Source organism: Tursiops truncatus, chromosome 5 (genome assembly GCF_011762595.2).
Source record: "Tursiops truncatus isolate mTurTru1 chromosome 5, mTurTru1.mat.Y, whole genome shotgun sequence".
NCBI lineage: Eukaryota > Metazoa > Chordata > Mammalia > Artiodactyla > Delphinidae > Tursiops > Tursiops truncatus.
This window is the reverse complement of record NC_047038.1, coordinates 105404309-105425100: the sequence shown is the minus strand read 5'-3', so window position 1 is coordinate 105425100 and position 20792 is coordinate 105404309. Positions and strand designations below refer to the sequence as shown.

General features: G+C 41.9%; 1 protein-coding gene across 1 annotated transcript in view; it reads right to left on the bottom strand.

Annotated features, from left to right (window-relative positions):
- The window catches only part of RNF175 (ring finger protein 175), a 64539-nt gene extending 48801 nt beyond the window's left edge, over positions 1 to 15738 (bottom strand). The window contains 2 exon segments of the mRNA XM_073804675.1: positions 12105 to 12243; positions 15695 to 15738. Of these exon segments, the coding sequence (XP_073660776.1) occupies positions 12105 to 12243; positions 15695 to 15738 (183 nt within the window).
- Between the last annotated feature and the right edge of the window lie 5054 nt (positions 15739 to 20792).

Sequence of the window (20792 nt, the reverse complement as noted above, 5' to 3'; positions counted from 1 at the left end):
GTCCAGCAAAAGTCACTGACATTCAGTTTGTTCAGCTTTTTTTTTTTTTCTTGTTATATGGGAGTGATGACTTTCAAGCTTCTTACATATTAGAGTTGAAACTAGAAGGCCTTCCTATTTTTAAAAATTCCATCATTTTAAAGATCAGGAAACTGAGGCTCACTGTGGTAAGATGAGTAGCTAGAGTTGTCTAACTCCTAAGCCAGTGTTCTTGGCTTCACAGCCTGCTCCTGTTTCCTGGTAATACATCTCACAGAACCAGCCCGGGGAATACTCCCAGACAAAGCAGATGGCAGAGTAGGAGGGTGTGCTAAGGCAGGGTAAACAAGTGTGATGTCTGAAAAAACAATACATCAAAATCTCCTAACAGAGAATGTAAATTAATGAGGGGGGTGTATTCATTTTACCTTTACAAAAGCATTCAGAAAAGGACTCTTTTATTAGTAAACTGCTTTTACAGTGTATGATTAAATTTGCACAAATGTTATATACAAGTCATATCCCTTGAATGTATTCAGAGTCAACTGATGGTACTGAACACTCACTGTGTATCTAGAAATTCTCACAGGAAAATATTCTGAATCACAAGTCTGGAGATGGGCTCTTATCTGCAGTATTTGCATTTTGCAGATTAGGAAACCGTGATTCAGAGATATTGAAGGAGCTGATCCTTGATATGAGAGAAAATAACTAGTGAGGTTGGATTCTTGTCTCTTCTCTGCAACTAATTAGTGATATGACCTTGACCAAGTTATTTAATCTCTCTGAACTATATTTCACAAAGGGAAGAAAAAAATTATTATCTCCCAGGGTAACTTAGATAATGTACAAAAAGCACTTATTACAACTATAATAAGATGTAATAGTTATATATAAATTTATATATAGTATTTCATATATAAGTATATTATTATAGTGATATAATTGTTATTATTACTATGGAGTAACTATTATTATAGTAATTATAATTAAGTTATATATAATAATATACTACTAATATACTGGTGGAAGTTACAATATCAAATCATGGAAATAAACTTCACTATATGGCCCCTTATAGAAAAGAGCCAGTGAGAGGACCTTCAAGATGGCAGAGGAGTAAGACGTGGAGATCACCTTCCTCCCCAGAAATACATCAAAAATACATCTACATGTGGAACAACTCCTACAGAACACCTACTGAATGCTGGCAGAAGATGTCAGACTTCCCAAAAAGCAAGAAACTCCCCACGTACCTGGCCGTGTGGCTGACAGGGTCTTGGTGCTCCAGCCAGGTGTCAGGCCTGAGCCTTTGAGGTGGGATGGTCAAGTCCAGGACATTGGACAACCAGAGACCTCCTGGTCCCACGTAATACCAGTCGGTGACAGCCCTCCCCAGAGATATCCATCTCAAAGTTAAGACCCAGCTCCACTTAACGCCCAGCAAGTTCCAGTGCTGGACACCTCATGTCAAACAACTAGCAAGACAGGAACACAACCACACCCATTAGCAGAGAGGCTGCCTAAAATCATAATAAGTTCACAGACACCCCAAAACACATCACTAGACGTGGACCTGCCCACCAGAAAGACAAGATCCAGCCTCATCCACCAGAACACAGGCACTAGTGCCCTCCACCAGGAAGCCTACACAACCCACTGAACCAACCTTAGCCACTGGGGGCAGACACCAAAAACAATGGGAACTACAAACCTGCAGCCTGCAAAAAAGAGACCCCAAACACAGTAAGTTAAGCAAAATGAGAAGACAGAGAAACACACAGCAGACGAAGGAGCAAAGTAAAAACCCACCAGACGAAACAAATGAAGAGGAAATAAGCAGTCTACCTGAAAAAGAATTCAGAATAATGATAGTAAAGATGATCCAAAATCTTGGAAATAGAATACAGAAAATACAAGAAACGTTTAACAAGGACCTAGAAGAACTAAAGAACAAACAAACAATGATGAACAACACAATAAATGAAATTAAAAATTCTCTAGGACTTCCCTGGTGGCACAGTGGTTGAGAGTCCACCTGCTGATGCAGGGGACACGGGTTCGTGCCCCGGTCCGGGAAGATTCCACATGCCGCAGAGTGGCTAGGCCCGTGAGCCATGGCCGCTGAGCCTGCGCGTCCGGAGCCTGCACTCCACAATGGGAGAGGTCACAACAGTGAGAGGCCCACATAATGCCAAAAAAAAAAAAAAATTCTCTAGAAGGAATCAATAGCAGAATAACTGAGGCAGAAGAACGGATAAGTGACCTGAAAGATAAAATAGTGAAAATAACTACTGCAGAAGAGAATAAAGAAAAAAGAATGAAAAGAATTGAGGGCAGAGGGGAGACCTTCAAGATGGCAGAGGAGTAAGTCATGGAGATCACCTTCCTCCCCACAAATACATCAGAAATACATCTACATGTGGAACAACTCCTACACAACATGTACTGAGTGCTGGCAGAAGACCTCAGACTTCCCAAAAGGCAAGAAACTCCCCACATACCTGGGTAGGGCAAAAGAAAAAAGAATAAACAGAGAGAAAAGGATAAGAATGGGACCTGCACCAGTGGGAGGGAGCTGTGAAGGAGGAAAGGTTTCCACACACTAGGAAGCCCCTTCACTGGCGGAGATGGTGGGTGGTGATGGGGAAGCTTCAGAGCCATGGAGGAGAGCACAGCAGTAGGGGTGCAGAGGGCAAAGTGGAGAGATTCCTGCACAGAGGATCTGTACCGACGAGCACTCACCAGCCTGAGAGGCTTGTCTGCTCACCTGCCAGGGTGGGTGGGGGCTGGGAGCTGAGGCTCGGTCTTCGGAGGTCAGATCCCAGGGAGAGGACTGGGGTTGGCTGCGTGAACACAGCCTGAAGGGGGCTAGTGCACCATAGGTAGCTGGGAGGGAGTCTGGGAAAAAGTCTGAAACTGTCTAAGAGGCAAGAGACCATTGTTTTAGCGTGCGTGAGGAGAGGGGATTCAGAGCACCGCCTAAATGAGCTTCAGAGATGGGCACGATCTGCGGCTATCAGTGCAGACAACAGACATGGGCATGAGATGCTAAGGCTGATGCTGCAGCCACCAAGAAGCCTGTGTGCAAGCACAGGTCACTATCCACACTTTCCCACCCGAGAGCCTGTGCAGCCTGCCACTGCCAGGGTCCCATGATCCAGTGACAACTTCCCCGAGAGAACACATGGCGCACCGCATGCTGTTGCTACGTCATGCCGGCCTCTACCACTCACCCCACATTCCATACCCCTCCCTTCCCCAGGCCTGAGTAAGCCAGAGCCCCCTAATCAGCTGCTAATTTAACACCGTCCTGTCTGTGGGGGAACAGATGCCCTCAGGCAAGCTACATACAGAAGCCGGGCCAATCCAAAGCTGAATCCCAGGAGCTGTGCAAACAAAGGAGAGAAAGGGAAATTTCCTCCAACAGCCTCAGGAGCAGCAGATTAAATCTTCACAATCAACTTGATGTACTCTGCATCTGTGGAATACCTGAATAGACGATGAATCATACCAAAATTGAGGTGGTGGACTTTGGGAGCAACTGTAGACTTGGGGTTTGCTGTATGTGACTGACTGGTTTCTGGTTTTAGGTTTATCTTAGTTAGTATTTAGAGTTTATTATCTTTGGTAGATTTATTTATTGATTTGGTTACTCTCTTCCTTTTTAAAAATATATAGATATACATTTTTTTTCCTTTTTCTCTTTTTCTGAGTGTGTATGTGTATGCTTCTTTGTGTGATATTGTCTATATAGCTTTGCTTTTACCGTTTGTCCTAGGGTTCTGCCTGTCCTTGTTTTTTTGATAGATTTTAGTGCTTGTTATCATTGGTGGATTTGTTTTTTGGCCTGGTTGTTCTCTTCTTTCTTTCTTTCTTTTTTCTTTCTTTTATTACCTTTTAAATTTTAATATTTTTTTTAATAATGTTTTGTTTTTATTTTATTTTATTCTTTCTTTCTTTCATATTTTCTCCCTTTTCATCTGAGCCATGTGGCTGACAGGGTCTTGATGTTCTGGCTGGGTGTCATGTCTGTGCCTCTGAGGTAGGAGAGCTGAGTTCAGGACATTGGACCACCAGACACCTCCTGGTTCCATGTAATATCAAACAGTGAAAGCTCTCCCAGAGATCACCATCTCAATGTTACGACACAGCTCCACTCAACAACCAGCAAACTACAGTGCTGGACACCCTATCCTACAAAACTAGCAAGACAGGAACACAACCACACCCATTAGCAAAGAGGCTGACTAAAATCATAAGTTCACAGACACCACAAAACTAACAACCAGATGTGGTCTTGCCCACCAGAAAGACAAGCTCCAGCCTCATCCACCAGAACACAGGCACTGGTCCCCTCCACCAGGAAGCCTACACAACCCACTGAACCAACCTTAGCCACTGGGGGCAGACACCAAAAACAATGGGAACTACAAACCTGCAGCCTGTGAAAAGGAGACCACAAACACAGTAAGTTAAGCAAAATGAGAAGACAGAGAAATACGCAGCAAATGAAGGAGCAAAGTAAAAACCCACCAGACCAAACAAAGAGGAAATAGGCAGTCTACCTGAAAAAGAATTCAGAGTAATGATAGTAAAGATATCCAAAATATTGGAAGTAGAGTGGAGAAAATACAAGAAACGTTTAACAAGGACTTAGAAGAAGTAAAGAGCAAACAAACAATGATGAACAACACAATAAATGAAATTAAAAATTCTCTAGAATGAATCAATAGCAGAATAACTGAGCCAGAAGAACGGATAAGTGACCTGGAAGATAAAATAGTGGAAAATACTGCAGAGCAGAATAAACAAAAAAGAATGAAAAGAATTGAGGACAGTCTCAGATGCCTCTGGGACAACATTAAATGCACCAACATTTGAATTATCAGGGTCCTAAAAGAAGAAGAGAAAAAGAAAGGAACTGAGAAAATATTTGAAGAGATTACCTTTGAAAACTTCCCTGACATGGGAGAGGAAATAGTCAAGTCCAGGAAACACAGAGAGTCCCATACAGGATAAATCTAAGGAGAAACATGCCAAGACACATATTAATCAAACTATCAAAAATTAAATACAAAGAAAAAATATTAAAAGCAGCAAGGGAAAAGCAACAAATAACACACAAGGGAATCTCCATAAGGTTAACAGCTGATCTTTCAGCAGAAACTGCAAGGTATAAGGGAGTGGCAGGACATATTTTAAATGATGAAAGGCAAGAAACTACAACGAAGATTACCCAGAAAGGTTGTTATTCAGATTTGACAGAGAAATTAAAACATTTACAGACAAGCCAAAGCTAAGAGAATTCATCATCACCAAAACAGCTTTACAACAAATGCTAAAGGAATTTCTCTAGGCAGGAAACACAAGAGAGGGAAAAGACCTACAGTAACAAACCCAAAACAATTAAGAATATGGTAATAGGAACATAAATATCATAATCACCTTAAATGTAAGTGGATTAAATGCTCCAACCAAAAGACACAGGCTTGCTGAATAGATACAAAAACAGGACCCGTATATATGCTGTCTATAAGAGACCCACTTCAGACCTAAGGACACATACAGACTGAAAGTGAGGGGATGGAAAATGTTATTCCATGCAAATGGAAAGCAGAAGAAAGCTGGAGTAGCAATTCTCATATCAGGCAAAATAGACTTTAAAATAAAGACTATTATAAGAGACAAAGAAGGACACTACATAATGATCAAGGGATCAATCCAAGAAGAAGATATAACAATGGTAAATATTTATGCACCCAACATAGGAGCACCTCAATACACAAGGCAAATACTAACAGCCATAAAAGGGAAAATCGACAGTAACACAATCATAGTAGGGGACTTTAATGTCCCACTTTCACCAATGGACTGATCATCCACAATGAAAATAAAAAAGGAAACACAAGCTTTAAATGACACATTAAACAAGATGGACTTAATTGATATTTATAGGACATTCCATCCAAAAACAGCAGAATACAGTTTCTTCTCAAGTGCTCATGGGACATTCTCCATGATAGATCATATCTTGGGTCACAAATCAAGTGTTGGTAAATTTAAGAAAATTGAAATCATATCAAATATCTTTTCTGACTACAGCGCCGCGAGACTAGATATCAATTACAGGAAAAAAACTGTAAAAAATACAAACATATGGAGGCTGAACAATACACTACTAATTAGCCAAGAGATCACTGAAGAAATCAAAGGGAAACAAAAATATACCTAGAAACAAATGACAATGAAAACATGATGACCCAAAACCTATGGGATGCAGCAAAAGCAGTTCTAAGAGGTAAGTTTATAGCAATACAATCCTACCTCAAGAAACAAGAAAAATATCAAATAAACAACCTAACATTACACCTAAAGCAATCAGAGAAAGAAGAACAAAAAACCCCCAAAATTAGCAGAAGGAAAGAAATCATAAAAATCAGATCAGAAATAAAGGACAAAGAGGGGCTTACCTGGTGGTGCAGTGGTTGAGTGTCCGTCTGCCGATGTAGGGGACATGGGTTCGTGCCCCGGTCCGGGAAGATCCCACATGCCGTGGAGCGGCTGGGCCCATGGGCCATGGCTGCTGAGCCTGTGCGTCCAGAGCCTGTGCTCTGCAATGGGAGAGGCCACGGCAGTGAGGGGCCTGCGTACCGCAAAAAAAAAAAAAAAAAAAAAAAAAGAAAGAAAGAAAGGAAAAAGAAATTAAACAATAGCAAATATCAATAAAACTAAAAGCTGGTTCTTTGAGTAGATAAAAAAAAATTCATAAACCATTAGCCAGACTCATCAAGAAAAAAAGGGAAAAGACTCAAATCAGTAGAATTAGAAATGAAAAAGGAGGAGTAACAACTGACACTGCAGAAATACAGAGGATCATGAGAGATTACTAAAAGCAACTATATACCAATAAAATGGACAACCTGGAAGAAATGGACAAATTCTTAGAAATGCACAACCTTCTGAGATTGAACAAGGAAGAAATAGAAACTATAAACAGACCAATCACAAGCACTGACGTTGAAACTGTGATTAAAAATCTACCAACAAGCAAAAGTCCAGGACCTGATGGCTTCACAGGCGAATTCTACCAAACATTTAGAGAACAGGTAACACCTATCCTTCTCAAACTCTTCCAAAATATGGCAGAGAGAGGAACACTCCCAAACTCATTCTACGAGGCCACCATCACCCTGATACCAAAACCAGAAAAAGATGTCACAAAAAAAGAAAATTACAGGCCAATGTCACTGATGAATATAGGTGCAAAAATCCTCAACAAAATACTAGCAAACAGAATCCAACAGCACATTAAAAGGATCATACACCATGATCAAGTGGGGTTTATCTCAGGAATGCAAGGATTCTTTAGTATAGGCAAATCAATCAATGTGATACACCAAATTAACAAACTGAAGGCTAAAAACCATATGATCATCTCAATAGATGCAGAGAAAGCTTTTGAGAAAATTCAACAACGATTTATGATAAAAAACCCTGCAGAAAGTAGGCATAGAGGGAACTTACCTCAACCTAATAAAGGCCATATATGACAAACTCACAGCCAACATCATTCTCAATGGTGAAAAACTGAAACCATTTCCACTGAGATCAGGAACAAGACAATGTTGCCCACTCTCACCACTATTATTCAACATAGTTTTGGAAGTTTTAGCCAGAGCAGTCAGAAAAGAAAAAGAAATAAGAGGAATCCAAATTGGAAAAGAAGTAAAACTGTCACTGTTTGCAGATGACATAATACTATACATAGAGAATCTTAAAGATGCTACCAGAAAACTACTAACGCTAAACAATGAATTTGGTAAAGTAGCAGTTTACAAAATTAATGCACAGAAATCTCTTGCATTCTTATATACTAATGATAAGAAATCTGAAAGAGAATTTAAGGAAACACTCCCATTTACCACTGCACCAAAAGTATAAAATACCTAGGAATAAACCTACCTATGGAGACAAAAGACCTGTCTGCAGAAAACTGTAAGACACTGATGAAAGAAATTAAAGATGATACAACCAGATGGAGAGATAGTCCATGTTCTTGGATTGGAAGAATCAACATTGTGAAAATGACTATACTACCCAAAGCAATCTACAGATTCAGTGCAATCCCTTTCAAACTACTAATGGCATTTTTCACAGAACTAGAACAAAAATATGACAATTTGTATGGAAATACAAAAGACCCTGAAGAGCCAAAGCAATCTTGAGAAAGAAAAATGGAGCTGGAGGAATCAGGCTCCCTGACTTCAGACTACACTACAAAGTTACAGTAATCAAGACAGTATGGTACTGGCACAAAAACAGAAATATAGATCAATGGAACAGGATAGAAAGCCCAGAGATAAACCCATGCACATATGGTCACCTTATCGTTGATAAAGGAGGCCAGAATATACAATGGAGAAAAGGCAGCCTCTTCAATAAGTGGTGTTGGGAAAACTGGACAGCTACATGTGAAAGAATGAATTTAGAACACTCCCTAACACCATACAGAAAAATAAACTCAAAATGGATTAAAGATCTAAATGTAAGACCAGACACTATAAAACTAGTAGAGGAAAACATAGGCAGAACACTCTATAATATAAATCACAGCAAGATCCTTTTGACCCACCTCCTAGAGAAATGGAAATAAAAACAAAAATAAACAAATGGGACCTAATGTAACTTAAAAGCTTTTGCATAGCAAAGGAAACCATAAACAAGACGAAAAGACAACCCTCAGAATAGGAGAAAATATTTGCAAATGAAGCAACTGACAAAGGATTCATCTCCAAAATATACAAGCAGCTCATGTAGCTCAATATCAAAAAAACAAACAACCCAATCCAAAAATGGGCAGAAGACCTAAATGGACATTTCTCCAAAGAAGATATACAGGTTGCCAACAAACACATGAAACGATGCTCAACATCACTAGTCATTAGAGAAATGCAAATGAAACTACAATGAAGTATCAGCTCTCAACGGTCAGAATGGCCATCAACAAAAAATCTGCAAAGAGTAAATGCTGGAGAGGGTGTGGAGAAAAGGGAACCCTCTTGCACTGTTGGTAGGAATGTAAATTGATACAGCCACTGTGGAGAACAGTATGGAGGTTCCTTAGAAAACTGAAAATAGAACTACCATACGACACAGCAATCCCACTACTGGGCATATACCCTGAGAAAACCATAATTCAAAAAGAGTCATGTACCACAATGTTCATTGCAGTACTACTTACAATAGCCAGGACATGGAAGCAACCAAAGTGTCCATCAACAGATGAATGGATAAAGAAGATGTGGCACATATATACAATGGAGTATTACTCAGCCATAAAAAGAAACGAAACTGAGTTATTTGTAGTGAGGTGGATGGACCTAGGGTCTGTCATACAGAGTGAAGTAAGTCAGAAAGAGAAAAAGAAATATTGTATGCTAACAGATATATATGGAACCTAAAAAAAAAAAAAAGAAAAGGTACTGAAGAAACTAGGGGCAGGACAGGAATAAAGATATAGACATAGAGAATGGACTTGAGGACATAGGGAGGGGGAAGGGTAAGCTGGGACAGAGTGAGAGAGTGGCATGGACCTATATACACTACCAAATGTAAAATAGATAGCTAGTGGGAAGCAGCTGCATAGCACAGGGAGATCAGCTCAGTGCTTTGTGACCACCTAGAGGGGTGGAATAGGGAGGGTGGGAGGGAGACACAAGAGGGAGGGGATATGGGGATATATGTATACATATAGCTGATTCACTTTGCTATACAGCAGAAACTAACACAACATTGTAAAGCATTTATATCCAATAAAGATGTTAAAAAAAGATGTAAAAATTTTAAAAAAGAAAAAGAAAAGAGCCAGGAACCTCATGAACATGTTCAAAGCTCTAGCAGGTCCTACATAATCTTAAATGAGAAGAGAAACAAGTTAAAAGTTAGGTTATGTTTGGATGATAAGGCTATTTAGGTCAGCTTTTGTGGAAACATGTTCAGCAAATTCCATCCCAAAGATATTAAACTGAGCAGCGTATTAAGTTCAGGTTTTTGGATCCTGTTCATGCAGAGCAAAATAAAAAAGCTGGAAACCAGTGCTGGAATCAGCTACTTGTGCTCTGGGAACCATTTCCAGGCCCAGTGTTTGCAGATGTCACCAAGAGTTCCTGAAATGGCTGAGTTCTGATGTTGGCTCTTGTAGTGAACCTACAAGTAGGACGTACAGCATGGGGCAAAGTCAAAGCTGCAGCATGGGGAAAGCTCAGACTCACGTGCTGGATCTCACCTTGAGCTAAAGATTGTCATCAGAGACATGCAGGGGAAGGGGGCTACACCACCTGTTCCTTTGGGGCAATACAGTAATAGATGGACAGATGGACAAAGAAGTAGAATATACTCCACTGTATTTTCAGTTGTATCTATGAGCCAACCCAGAACAGTTCCAATGGCTCCACAGCTCCAATGAGACCCAAATCTGTCCTTGACCCCGAGGGCATCTTTAGACTCCTGGCTTTGTCAAAGTGTCAGACTGGGTCATCTTAAGAGATGCCACGATCACAGTCACCTGGTTACCTCCAAGGTATCCTTAGGACCACAGTGGCCCTCTGGGTAGCCATAAAATAGCACAGATGTGTGACAGAAGGACACAGGAACAGGAACCTCAGGGAGAAGTGGGGTGACTAACAGGGTCTAGTTTTGGGGTGGGGGGGAGTGGAGAACAGTCAAAAGCAACGTCCCTGGAGAGGCATTCTAGGCAGTACAGCTGTGTAGTGAGCAACAGGAAACAACTTGGGCAGACCACTCCAGCTAATCAACAGTTGTAGCCTGAGCCACCAAGGGTCAGAACCTCCAATGGCAACAAGCCCTTCAAGGGACCTCTGACTCATGGGCAGGTGTATCTGTGGTATAGCCAGTGTGTGAACTCCACATTGATGGACGCAGTGAAGAAAATTTGTCCAAGTGGAATATAGAGGGTGTTCATTTTAATTGACAAGGCAATGGTGACATGGCAGCACATGGATGCATTTGCTTAAAGAACAAACAAACCCCTCCCCCCAAGATTCCCCTTTCTAAATAAATGTTCAAAATTACCTAAATTTACATATTATAGGGAACTCAAAAGAATTCCTTTAGATCCCATGCTATGTAGGAAGTAATATTTATGATGGGTAAAAAGAAAATAAAATACTGGTCTAAGCCAGCCCTTCATATGTCACAGGCAAGTCTTCTTATACAACGACCAGTCCAAGACCCGAACCATGGAGAGTGTTAATTGAGGACCTTTCTCCTCTGCAACGTTTCTCCACTCAGGCCATACTCAGGTCTAAACCATTGGTTCTCAGCATGCGGTCCCAGGACCAGTAACATCAGTATCACTTGGGAACTTGTTCATGTGCACATTATTTGGCCCCTATTGAATCAAAAACTCTGGGAGTGGGACCTGGGAATCTGACTGAAGGAGCCCGCCAGGTGATTCTGATGTGCCCTGAGATGTGAGCACCACTGTTCTCCACATTGCAGTAGCCTGGTCTCGGGTCCAACAAGCCCAGGGTATGACTCTGAGGCTATGAGATGGGAAGGCTTCAGTGGGCGTGCTTGGGTGGGATTGGCCTGTGACAACGGGATCCCGCTCTGTGTGGCCAAGGTCAGCGCAGTGTCTGCCTTATCACACTTCCTTGGATATGGAAACCATCAATGCCAAGACAGTTTATTGCTAATGAAACAAAGTTAGACAGACTCAGTCTTTTGTTTCTGCCATTCCTAATCCTCCTGTCCTGGGCCACTGGCAGAAGTAGTTCATGCCCAAAAGGAAAATTGGGTTACTTAAACCAGGGTTTCTCAATCTTGGCACTATTGACATTTTTGTCATGAGGAGCTGTCCTGTGCATTTTCAGCGGCATCCCTGGCCTCTACCCACTACATTCCAGTAGCAGCTCCTATCCCCCCTCCCCTCCCGCTAAGACGTGACCATCACAAATGTTTCCAGATGTTGCTTCCGAGAGCAAAACTGTACTGGGTTGAGAGCCACCAACTGAAACCAAACCATTTCCTTCAAAGTGGTGACAAAGGAGGGATGTGGTGGGAAGAGGAGCAGGTTTCCAGCGGCCCCCGGGGTGACTCACGTTGTCGGAATGACCATGCTTCTGTCTCCACTGCACCAGCACTATCTGGGCGATGACCAGGGCACAGAGGAAGATCAAGACCATCTCCACGTGCACGGACTCATGGCCGTGCATCCTGTACATCCTCTCCTGCCGCAGGCTGGAACCAGCAAAGGAGGTCAGCTGAAAAAGCCCTCAACTCTTGCACATTTAGCAGAACAAGAAAAATAGGTGGGATTCATAAGAAGCAACTGGGAATTTCAAATGTAGGGTTTTTGAAGCTTTGATTACAAAGTTTTCCAAAGTCCTTCTTGGTTCTTCCCTTTCCCCTGGGCTTGGGGAAGGGACAGCTGAAAGGAGGAGCCTGAGTTTGTCAGCAAAACCAATTCCTCTCAGCCCTTAGCTTTCCCGTGTGCTTTTGGCCTCAGCCTTGTCCTTTCAAGGAAAGTGATGGGGCCAAAAGCTCACTGATGGGCCCTGGGAAGACCTGGGTTCTAGCCCGTGATCTGCCACGTTGATCACCTTGGGAAAGTCACTTATTCTATTTGAGCCTCAGTTTCCTCATTTGCAAATCTCAAATGATGATCCCTCTGTACCTCACAGGATTGGTCTAAAACTGTAAAGCACATATATATTTTATTTGTACCTATATGAAGAATAATAATTGCTATTAGGTTGAATCATATGAAATTGCCATTTTTGAAAGTAAAAAAAAAGAACAGTCAAATATTGGTAATTTCAAGTAATTGCTAACATTCTCAAGTACAAGGATATCCTGCAGATGGTACCTGTGAAGAGAATATTATCCGCGGGGCTACAGAAAACTCCTGGGTTGTATAAATCATTTTCATTATAAGGAGAAAGAAGAGGCCTAATTATTATCTTAGGCGCAAACATTCAGAGGATGGCTAAATGCTTCAGTGTTTAGTTGGACTCTTTAATTTTATACAATGGTAGAGAAAACCACTAAAATATTATGTCATCTGGTTTAACTTCCTACAGCAGAAGTGGTCTCTAAGGGAGTCTAGAGCAGAGGCTCTTGACCTGGTCTGTGAGTTGGAAATCACTGGGGAGCTTTTAAAAATCACAGTGCCCAGGCTGGACCCCAGATCAATGAAGTGAGCATTGCTGGGTGTTCTGGGCTGAACTGGGTCCCCTCAAAATTCATATGTTGAAGTCCTAACCCCTAGGACCTCGGAATGTGACTGTGTTTGGAGAGGGGGTCTTTAAGGAGGCAATTAAGGTAAATGAGGTTGTTAGGACGGGTCCTAATCCAACATGACTGGTGTCCTTATACGTGAGGACACAGACTCCCACAGGGAAGACACAAGGAGAAGGTGGCCACCTGCAAGCCAAGGAGGGAGGCTTTAGAAGAAATCAAAGCCTGCCGACCTCTGGATCTTAGACTTCTAGCCTCCAGTCTGTGAGAAAATAGATTTCTGTTGTTATAGCACTCAGTCTGTGGTGCTTTGCTATGGCAGCCTGAGCAAACTGATAGAGATTTCCAGAATGGGATCCAGGCATCAGTAATTTTTAAAGTTCCCTGTGTGATTTTAAGGTGCAGCCAAGATTGGGATTCACTGGCCTAGAGGAGAGAGCAGTCCGAGATCAAGATTAGGGAAAAGGGGGAAAAGTATGAATCTTGCCAATCAATTATTTTATAAATACTGGTTAGCATTATCTTTCACCCCAAGTGGGGAACCATCAGTCACAAAATCTCTTAGTGTCCACTTATGACTGGTCACAATATATATTTAGTTAGAGCACTGATCAAAAAGCACTCCAGGGTAACATTCTGGGACCTTTTAAAGGCACTTGTTGGGTACCTGGGTTGAGTCTTTGTCTTTACCAGCAATTCTACAGAGCTGCCTCAGTAAGAGCCCCATCCAAATCCCAGGGGTGCCCCCTGCTGGAGAATGCACAGAAATGAGCCCACAGACCCTCATAAATATTCCTGCTTGAGTTCAACTTTCCTGAGATGGAATCTGAGAATGTTAGTGCTGGGAGGTACCATAGATGTACTGAGACCCCTTCATTTATCAAAGGAAGAAGCTGAAATCCACATCAGGTAAGCAACCTGCATAAAATTACATGGCTATTAGTTTCTGTGTTGGAAGCTTAGCTTAGGAGCCGAGAATGATTTCTAGAAGCTCTTTTAAAAATATATTCACTCTTCTGAAGAAATGGGAAGCGCAAAAAAAATAAAAGGGTACAAGCACTTAGTTATAGTTTTTACAGCCCCAAATACCAAATAACTATTTAATATTTTCTGTAATGAGTGGACTTCAACTTAGGCCATGTAGATAGAAGAGTGAATTTATCATCAGTCTAAAAGAGGGCTTGCATAGATATCAAACAAAATATACTTTATGACATTAATCTATTTTGTGCATATACAGTAAAATGCATCTCAGATGGTTAACCTATGTGGAAGTACTTTGGAAAGTATAAAGTAGTGTACAAATGTAATAAACATTTCTACTTTGATTAGGAATACATTCATAATTGACAACCATAAAGCAAAAAAGGAGGAACATTTCACTTTTATTTCATTTGGTGCCCATAGGGGTCCAATGGTCCCACAGTAGGTGCCACAGCACAGGGGAAACAGCCTATAAAGAAAACCAGATGTGTCTTGTGCCTCAGAGGACAAGGACATACAAGGACATGTATTGAGGGACATACGCATTTGTGGGACTGCATGGAGCCTACTGCAGAAAACAGATGAAATCCCTGTGGCTTTGGTCTATACAATCACTGTGCACACATGGCCATGCTAACCCATCTTCTATCCTGGGAAATTTATAAATAAAATGATGGCTTCATTTAATTTCTCAAACTGTTAAGATGGAAGTCTAATTTTTAGTATACCAGCTATAAAAAAATACAAATCACTTACTTCCACTCATCATCTGCAGAAAGCTTTGTCTGAGAGATCTGAAAAACAGAAAAATTTTTCTTGTTTTCTTGTTTTTCTTCTCAAATTTTTCTTGTTTTCTTAGCTTGCATTTTACAACATTACATGAGAAACCCAAACCATGAAAAAGAGTGATGTTTCTTAGTACTGGAATAATTTAGGATGAAAGTGTTAATAAAATATTTGCTTATGGAACAAAAACACACATACACATACACACCCTAAACAAAACAGTAATCAGGTCACTATTAATAAATACTTGATTCTTCTGTCTAAGGTCAGAGAACCAGATGAGGCCCCATTCCTGTGGTTTTGTCTGGCAATTCAGTCAAGGTTGTAGGGAGTGGCCTCCTAATGGGCAATGTTACCCTGGCTTCTGGTATATGATCTGTGAATTGGAGAACCTCTGAAAAACATCTGTTTTGCTGGTGTCTTAAATGATGCCAATGAGTAAATATCATCTCCAAGTTCAAGGTTTTAGAGTCAGAGCTGACCAGCTACTTGTTCGCAGCATTTTTGTGTCCTCCTGTTAATTTAATTTAAACCCTGACCCCAGGGAAGGGCGGTAATGTGGCCTTGCCCTTGCACACTGAGCGGGAGAGCATAGAGACCGTCCCCAGGAAGTGCTTTAGGCTGACCCACAGAGTGTTCCCACATGCTGCCTGCCTTCCGCTGGTCACTGCTAATCCACTACCTTGGGTCATTTGAAGCCTTTAAGGCCAATCTTCGAAAAGACATCATCGTATAACCTTCATGGAGAACACAGGCTGCTTAATCTCTAGTCCAGTAGCATCAAAAGCTAAAAATCCCTAATGATGGCAAAGAAGAGAAGGCAAATAAAGCATCTGTTACACAAATCTGACATTAACCAGCTTTTTTTCCCTTTGTTTTCTTCAAATGGAATAAACAATTCTGACAGATGGAAAGAAACAGCGCCATTCTTATTTCAGGCTAGGCTTTCTCTGACTTGAGGTCAACAGGTTCCGTAAAACACCTATGCCTTGGTCAGAGGCTGCAGAGGTTCCCTTGTAAGAGAGATGAAAGCTCCAGGTGATACAGCTAAGCAGAGGCTTGGGCAGTATCTGCACAATGCGAGGGCTGGCTGGATGATGCCAGGAGAGGAAGTGGGTGAGGCAGCAGGGGATGCTGGCAGCTTCTCCCGGGCTCTCTGCCCACTGGTGGTCCCACCAGGTGGTCCCTGATATCCAACTGGAGGTCACAGCACCTGGGCTCAAGGCTGCTTTCCAGGAGCAAAACCTTAGTGGCAACCCTCAGGGAAGAGTGGTACCCGAGTCCCCTCCTTTTGTCTGATAGGGCCCACTTGTCTGACATCTGCTTTGGGGGAGAAAACACTGGATGGGCTTGGAGCCCTGAGCCATGCAGCCACCCAGCACCACCCAGCACCACCCAGCACTAAACATCGAACTGACTGGGGCTTTGGGTGACCCAGGGCACGTCACCAACCTGTGTTTGTCTCCATTTCCTTCTTAGAGACTGGAGATTGACGTAAAAGCTGCTCTTGTCTACTTCACTGGAGTACTGTGAGTATAAATAAGGCAATAGATGAGAGTTTTGTAAGAAGGTGCTTCGTCCAAGGGCCAATTATCTCAGTAAAAGTTGTAACCAAAGACCCCCTGGGTCCTTTTCCTTTTGCTATTCAAGATCTTTGGGTTCACAGTGCTTTTTGTTCAGATAACCTTAAAACAGGGAACTGGGTGTTTTGTTGAGAAGATAAATTCCCTTTGACTTTTACAAGCAATATAGCCCCGGGCATAAATGTGTAGCTATCTATCAGATTCTAAGCCTTTTTTTATTGAAGTATAGTTGATTTACCATATTATATTAGTTTCAGGTGTACAGCAGAGTGATTCAGTATTTTATAGATTATACTCCATTAAAAGTTATTACAAGATAATGCTATAATTCTCTGTGCTATACAGGATAACCTTGTTGCTTATCTATTTTATACATAGTAGTTTGTATCTCTTAATCCCACACCCCTAATTTGCCCTCCCACCTCCCTTTCCACTTGGGTAACCACTAGTTTGTTTTCTATATCTGTTAGTCTGTTTCTCAAGCCATTTTAAAAGAACTATGATAAATTATTCTACAGGAGACCAGGAAAGCTTAGGGAGTGGAAATTATAGCTGAAAAGATTTCTGCTAAATGTTGGATATAGTTAAGAACTTCCTTAGATCAAGTGATATTGAAACAATATTCTTATTTCCTAGGGAACAAGCACACGATGATGCTGATGGAAATGATAATGATATACTTAGGGACATCTCTTTCCTAGTAATAGTTCCCTATAGTACAATATTTTTTTCTAGGGTGGAATCTACTTTTGGACAATTTTTTTCTGGTATGTAAGCCCATCTGGGATCTTAAGAGGATTTATTTTGGAAATTGAAATGACACTAAGACTTATGCTTATCTGAAGAATAAGCATAAGGATAGCCAGGAAAATTCAGAAGAAGAGTAAAGACTTGGCTTCTCAGCCACTGAAATCTACAATACAGCCACAGAAATTAATTGAAAGCATTACTGGCCCAGGAAAAAGAAGACAGATGAGTGAACGAAACACAGAGGCCAGGGACAGACCCAACTCCCTGTGATAAGCAGTGAGAAATCAGTGAGAAAGAAATGGATTGTTCAATAAAGGGTGCTGAGACCCTTAGCTGGTCATTTGGGAAAAATGTGAAGCCGGATCCATACCCGGCTTCAGAAGGATCAAACATTTAAATGTAAAAAGGAAAATCTTAAAAGGGCTAGAAGTAAATATGGGTAAATATTTTAATAATCACGCAGTGAAGAAGGCATTTCTAAGTATGACATGGAGCCCAGAAATTGTAAAGTAAAAAAATCGATGAATTTTGAGGACATAAAAATCAAATATGTTAAGATCACCAATATTTGAAAGACAAATTAAACTGGAGAATATACAACATATGTGAAGGCAAGAAGTGAATAACTTGAATAGAAAAAGAGCTTTTGCAATTTAATCCAAAAGAGACAAAACATTTCCAAAGGGCAAGGCACATGAACAAGAACTTCATAAAAGAGGAAATACAAATGGCTCATTTATGAAAAGATGTTTCAACTCACTAGGAAAAACTTTGGAAAAGCCTTTGTGAAAGAAGACTGATTGTGCTGAAGACCCTTGGGAAGGCTGAGGGGTGGAGGGGTCCTAGCACTTCTGGAAGTGTGGGTGCAGCTGGGTGAAAACAGAAGGTTCAGTTAAGAGTGGTGGGAGGCTTTGTGTCCTTCTCCCCTGCACCCCACCCCTAGGGCAATTGGATGGGGCTCAGAGGCCCAGGAGCTGGGAGGGAGGGCAGAGGCACTGAAAGCCTGTGTCTGGAGGAGGGATCCCAGTCCCGTCCTCTATCAGGCCCCACGGGCATTGCCTTGCTCTACAAGGCCCTGTGCATCTCTAACCTGGAAACACAAAAACTTTTTTTTTGTCTTTTCTAACTCTTAAGAAAATATTTTGAAAGTTTTGTCGCTGGTTGAGTAGAAATTGACAGAAGAGGGCTGGTGTAGAGTGGAGGCCCTCAGGTGGGTTGAGGGAGAAGGGCGGAAATAAAGAACAGCCCCAGCCCTGGGAAATCAGAGATAGAGTTTTTAATTTGCCCACCCCCCCAGGCCATCCGAAGCTGGTGTCTAAGCAGATGGGGTCCCCCTTGTAACTGCACTGCTTCTCTCCCTCCACTGCGGTGGGGTCGTTTGGAAGGAGCTAGGAACAGCCTGGAAATCCTAAGTCTGAGAAGTGAGGAGGTAAGGTGTGCGGCGGGGGCCCTTCCTACCCCGGGTCCTTGGGGCGTCTGATGGCACCAGCGCTCCTCCCTGGTTTCCGTGCTGCCGTGGGTTGAACTATGTCCCTCCACGCCCCGCCCCCCCCCAAAGATATGGCCAATTCTTAACCTCTGGTACCCATGACTTGATCTTATTTGGAAATAGAGTCTTTGCAGATGTGATCAAGTTAAGGATCTTGGGATGGGATCATCCAGGATTTACAGTGGGCCTTAAAGCCAACGGCTGGTGTCCGTATAAGAGAAAGTCAGAGGGAGATTTGACACCCAGAGACACATAAGCACAGAGGAGAAACATGCAGGAGGAGGCCACGTGAAGACAGAGGCAGAGACTGGAGATAAGTAGCTATAAGCCAAAGACACTTGGAGTCCCCCGAGGCTGGAAGAGACGAAGAAGGATTCACCCTAGAGTCCTTGGAGCAATCACGGCCCTGCCTATATGCAGGTTTTGGACTTCTGGCCTCCAGAGCTGTGAAAGAGTAAATTTCTAATGTTTTTTTTTTCCCTTTTCTGTCAATATTTCTTTTATTTTCTGTACTTTTAAAATAATTTTTATCAGAGTACAGTTGATTTACAATATTGTGTTAGTTTCAGGTGTACAGCACGGTGATTCAGTCATACATATACATGTATCTATTCTTTTTCAGATTCTTTTCCCATATAGGCCATTACAGAGTACTGAGTAGAGTTCCCTGTGCTATACACTAGGTCCTTATTAGTTATCTATTTTATATATAGTAGTGTCTGGATGTCATCCGAATCTCCCAATTTATCTCTCCAGTAAATTCCTATTGTTATGGCAGCTCCGGGAAATGGATACACGCATGTCCAGCCCCAGCAGGTCTTTATACACTCCGGTTTGCAAGCAGCGGGGCGGGTGTGGAGGGCATGACCCCTGTAAGCTCTGGGTCAAGCAGGCTGCACAGGTCCCGGGTGGACCCTGCAGGCAGGCCTGGCAGAGCAGCTTGGCTTATAATCTTTAGACATGTGGCATGTGGGACTTTATTTGTACTCTTGCCCTGGGCCTATCAGATGCGGGCCTGCCACTTGGCGGGGGATGCTGGCTGCCAGACAGCACATGGAAGACCAGAGGACTCTTTGTAAAACCATCCAGGACTAGAGAAAAGACTTACAGATATGGACCGTCATCATTCTTCCCGTGAAAAGGCCCAGGTAGGTCCCCTTCCAGCTCAGCCTGCCCGTCAACAAGTTCTCTCTGCTTATGGAAGCTTCTGAACAGTGTTTTAGTGTCTCCCCTTAAATATAAACAGATGGCCAAAGATCACCAAGTCCTTGAGTCAGGAAAGGGTTCTGCAATGATGACAAGGACCCCAGGCTTTAAAAATGGAAACAAACAAAAGCTCTTAGAAATGAAAAATTTGAGAACAGAAATTGAAAATCTCATGGAAAAGTTGAAGATAATTTATGAAACTCCCTCAGAAAGAATAACCAAAAACCACCAACGGAGATGGAAAAGAAGAAAGAAAATATAAGAAAATTAGAGAATCTGGCCAGGAAATCTCAAATCCAAAATAGAGTAGTTCCAGAACAAGACAACAAGATGGCTGAAAGTAAGAAATTTAAGAGAACTTCTACAAGAAAATTCCCAAGGATTGAAAGACACCTGTTTTCAAATGAAAGGACTCCCAGGTGCCCAGCACAATAAATGAAAAAAGAGCCACGTCAAGTCACACCAGTTGGAAATTTGAAAATTGTGGCTCAGAAGGAAGAGCCTATCCAGAGAAAAAACGCAGGTCAAATGTAAAGCATCAAAACTCAGGATGGCACTGACCCCTGAACACCATCTCCACAAGTCACAAAGAGAGCAGAACAAAGTGTTCAAACTTCCAAGGGAAAATTACTTCTATAGACAAACTACCAATCAAGTCTGGAAGCAGAATGAAGGTATTTATGGACATGCAACATTTCAAAAACATTCATCTCCCATGTGTCCTGTCTCAGGACGCTCGACTGAAACAACAG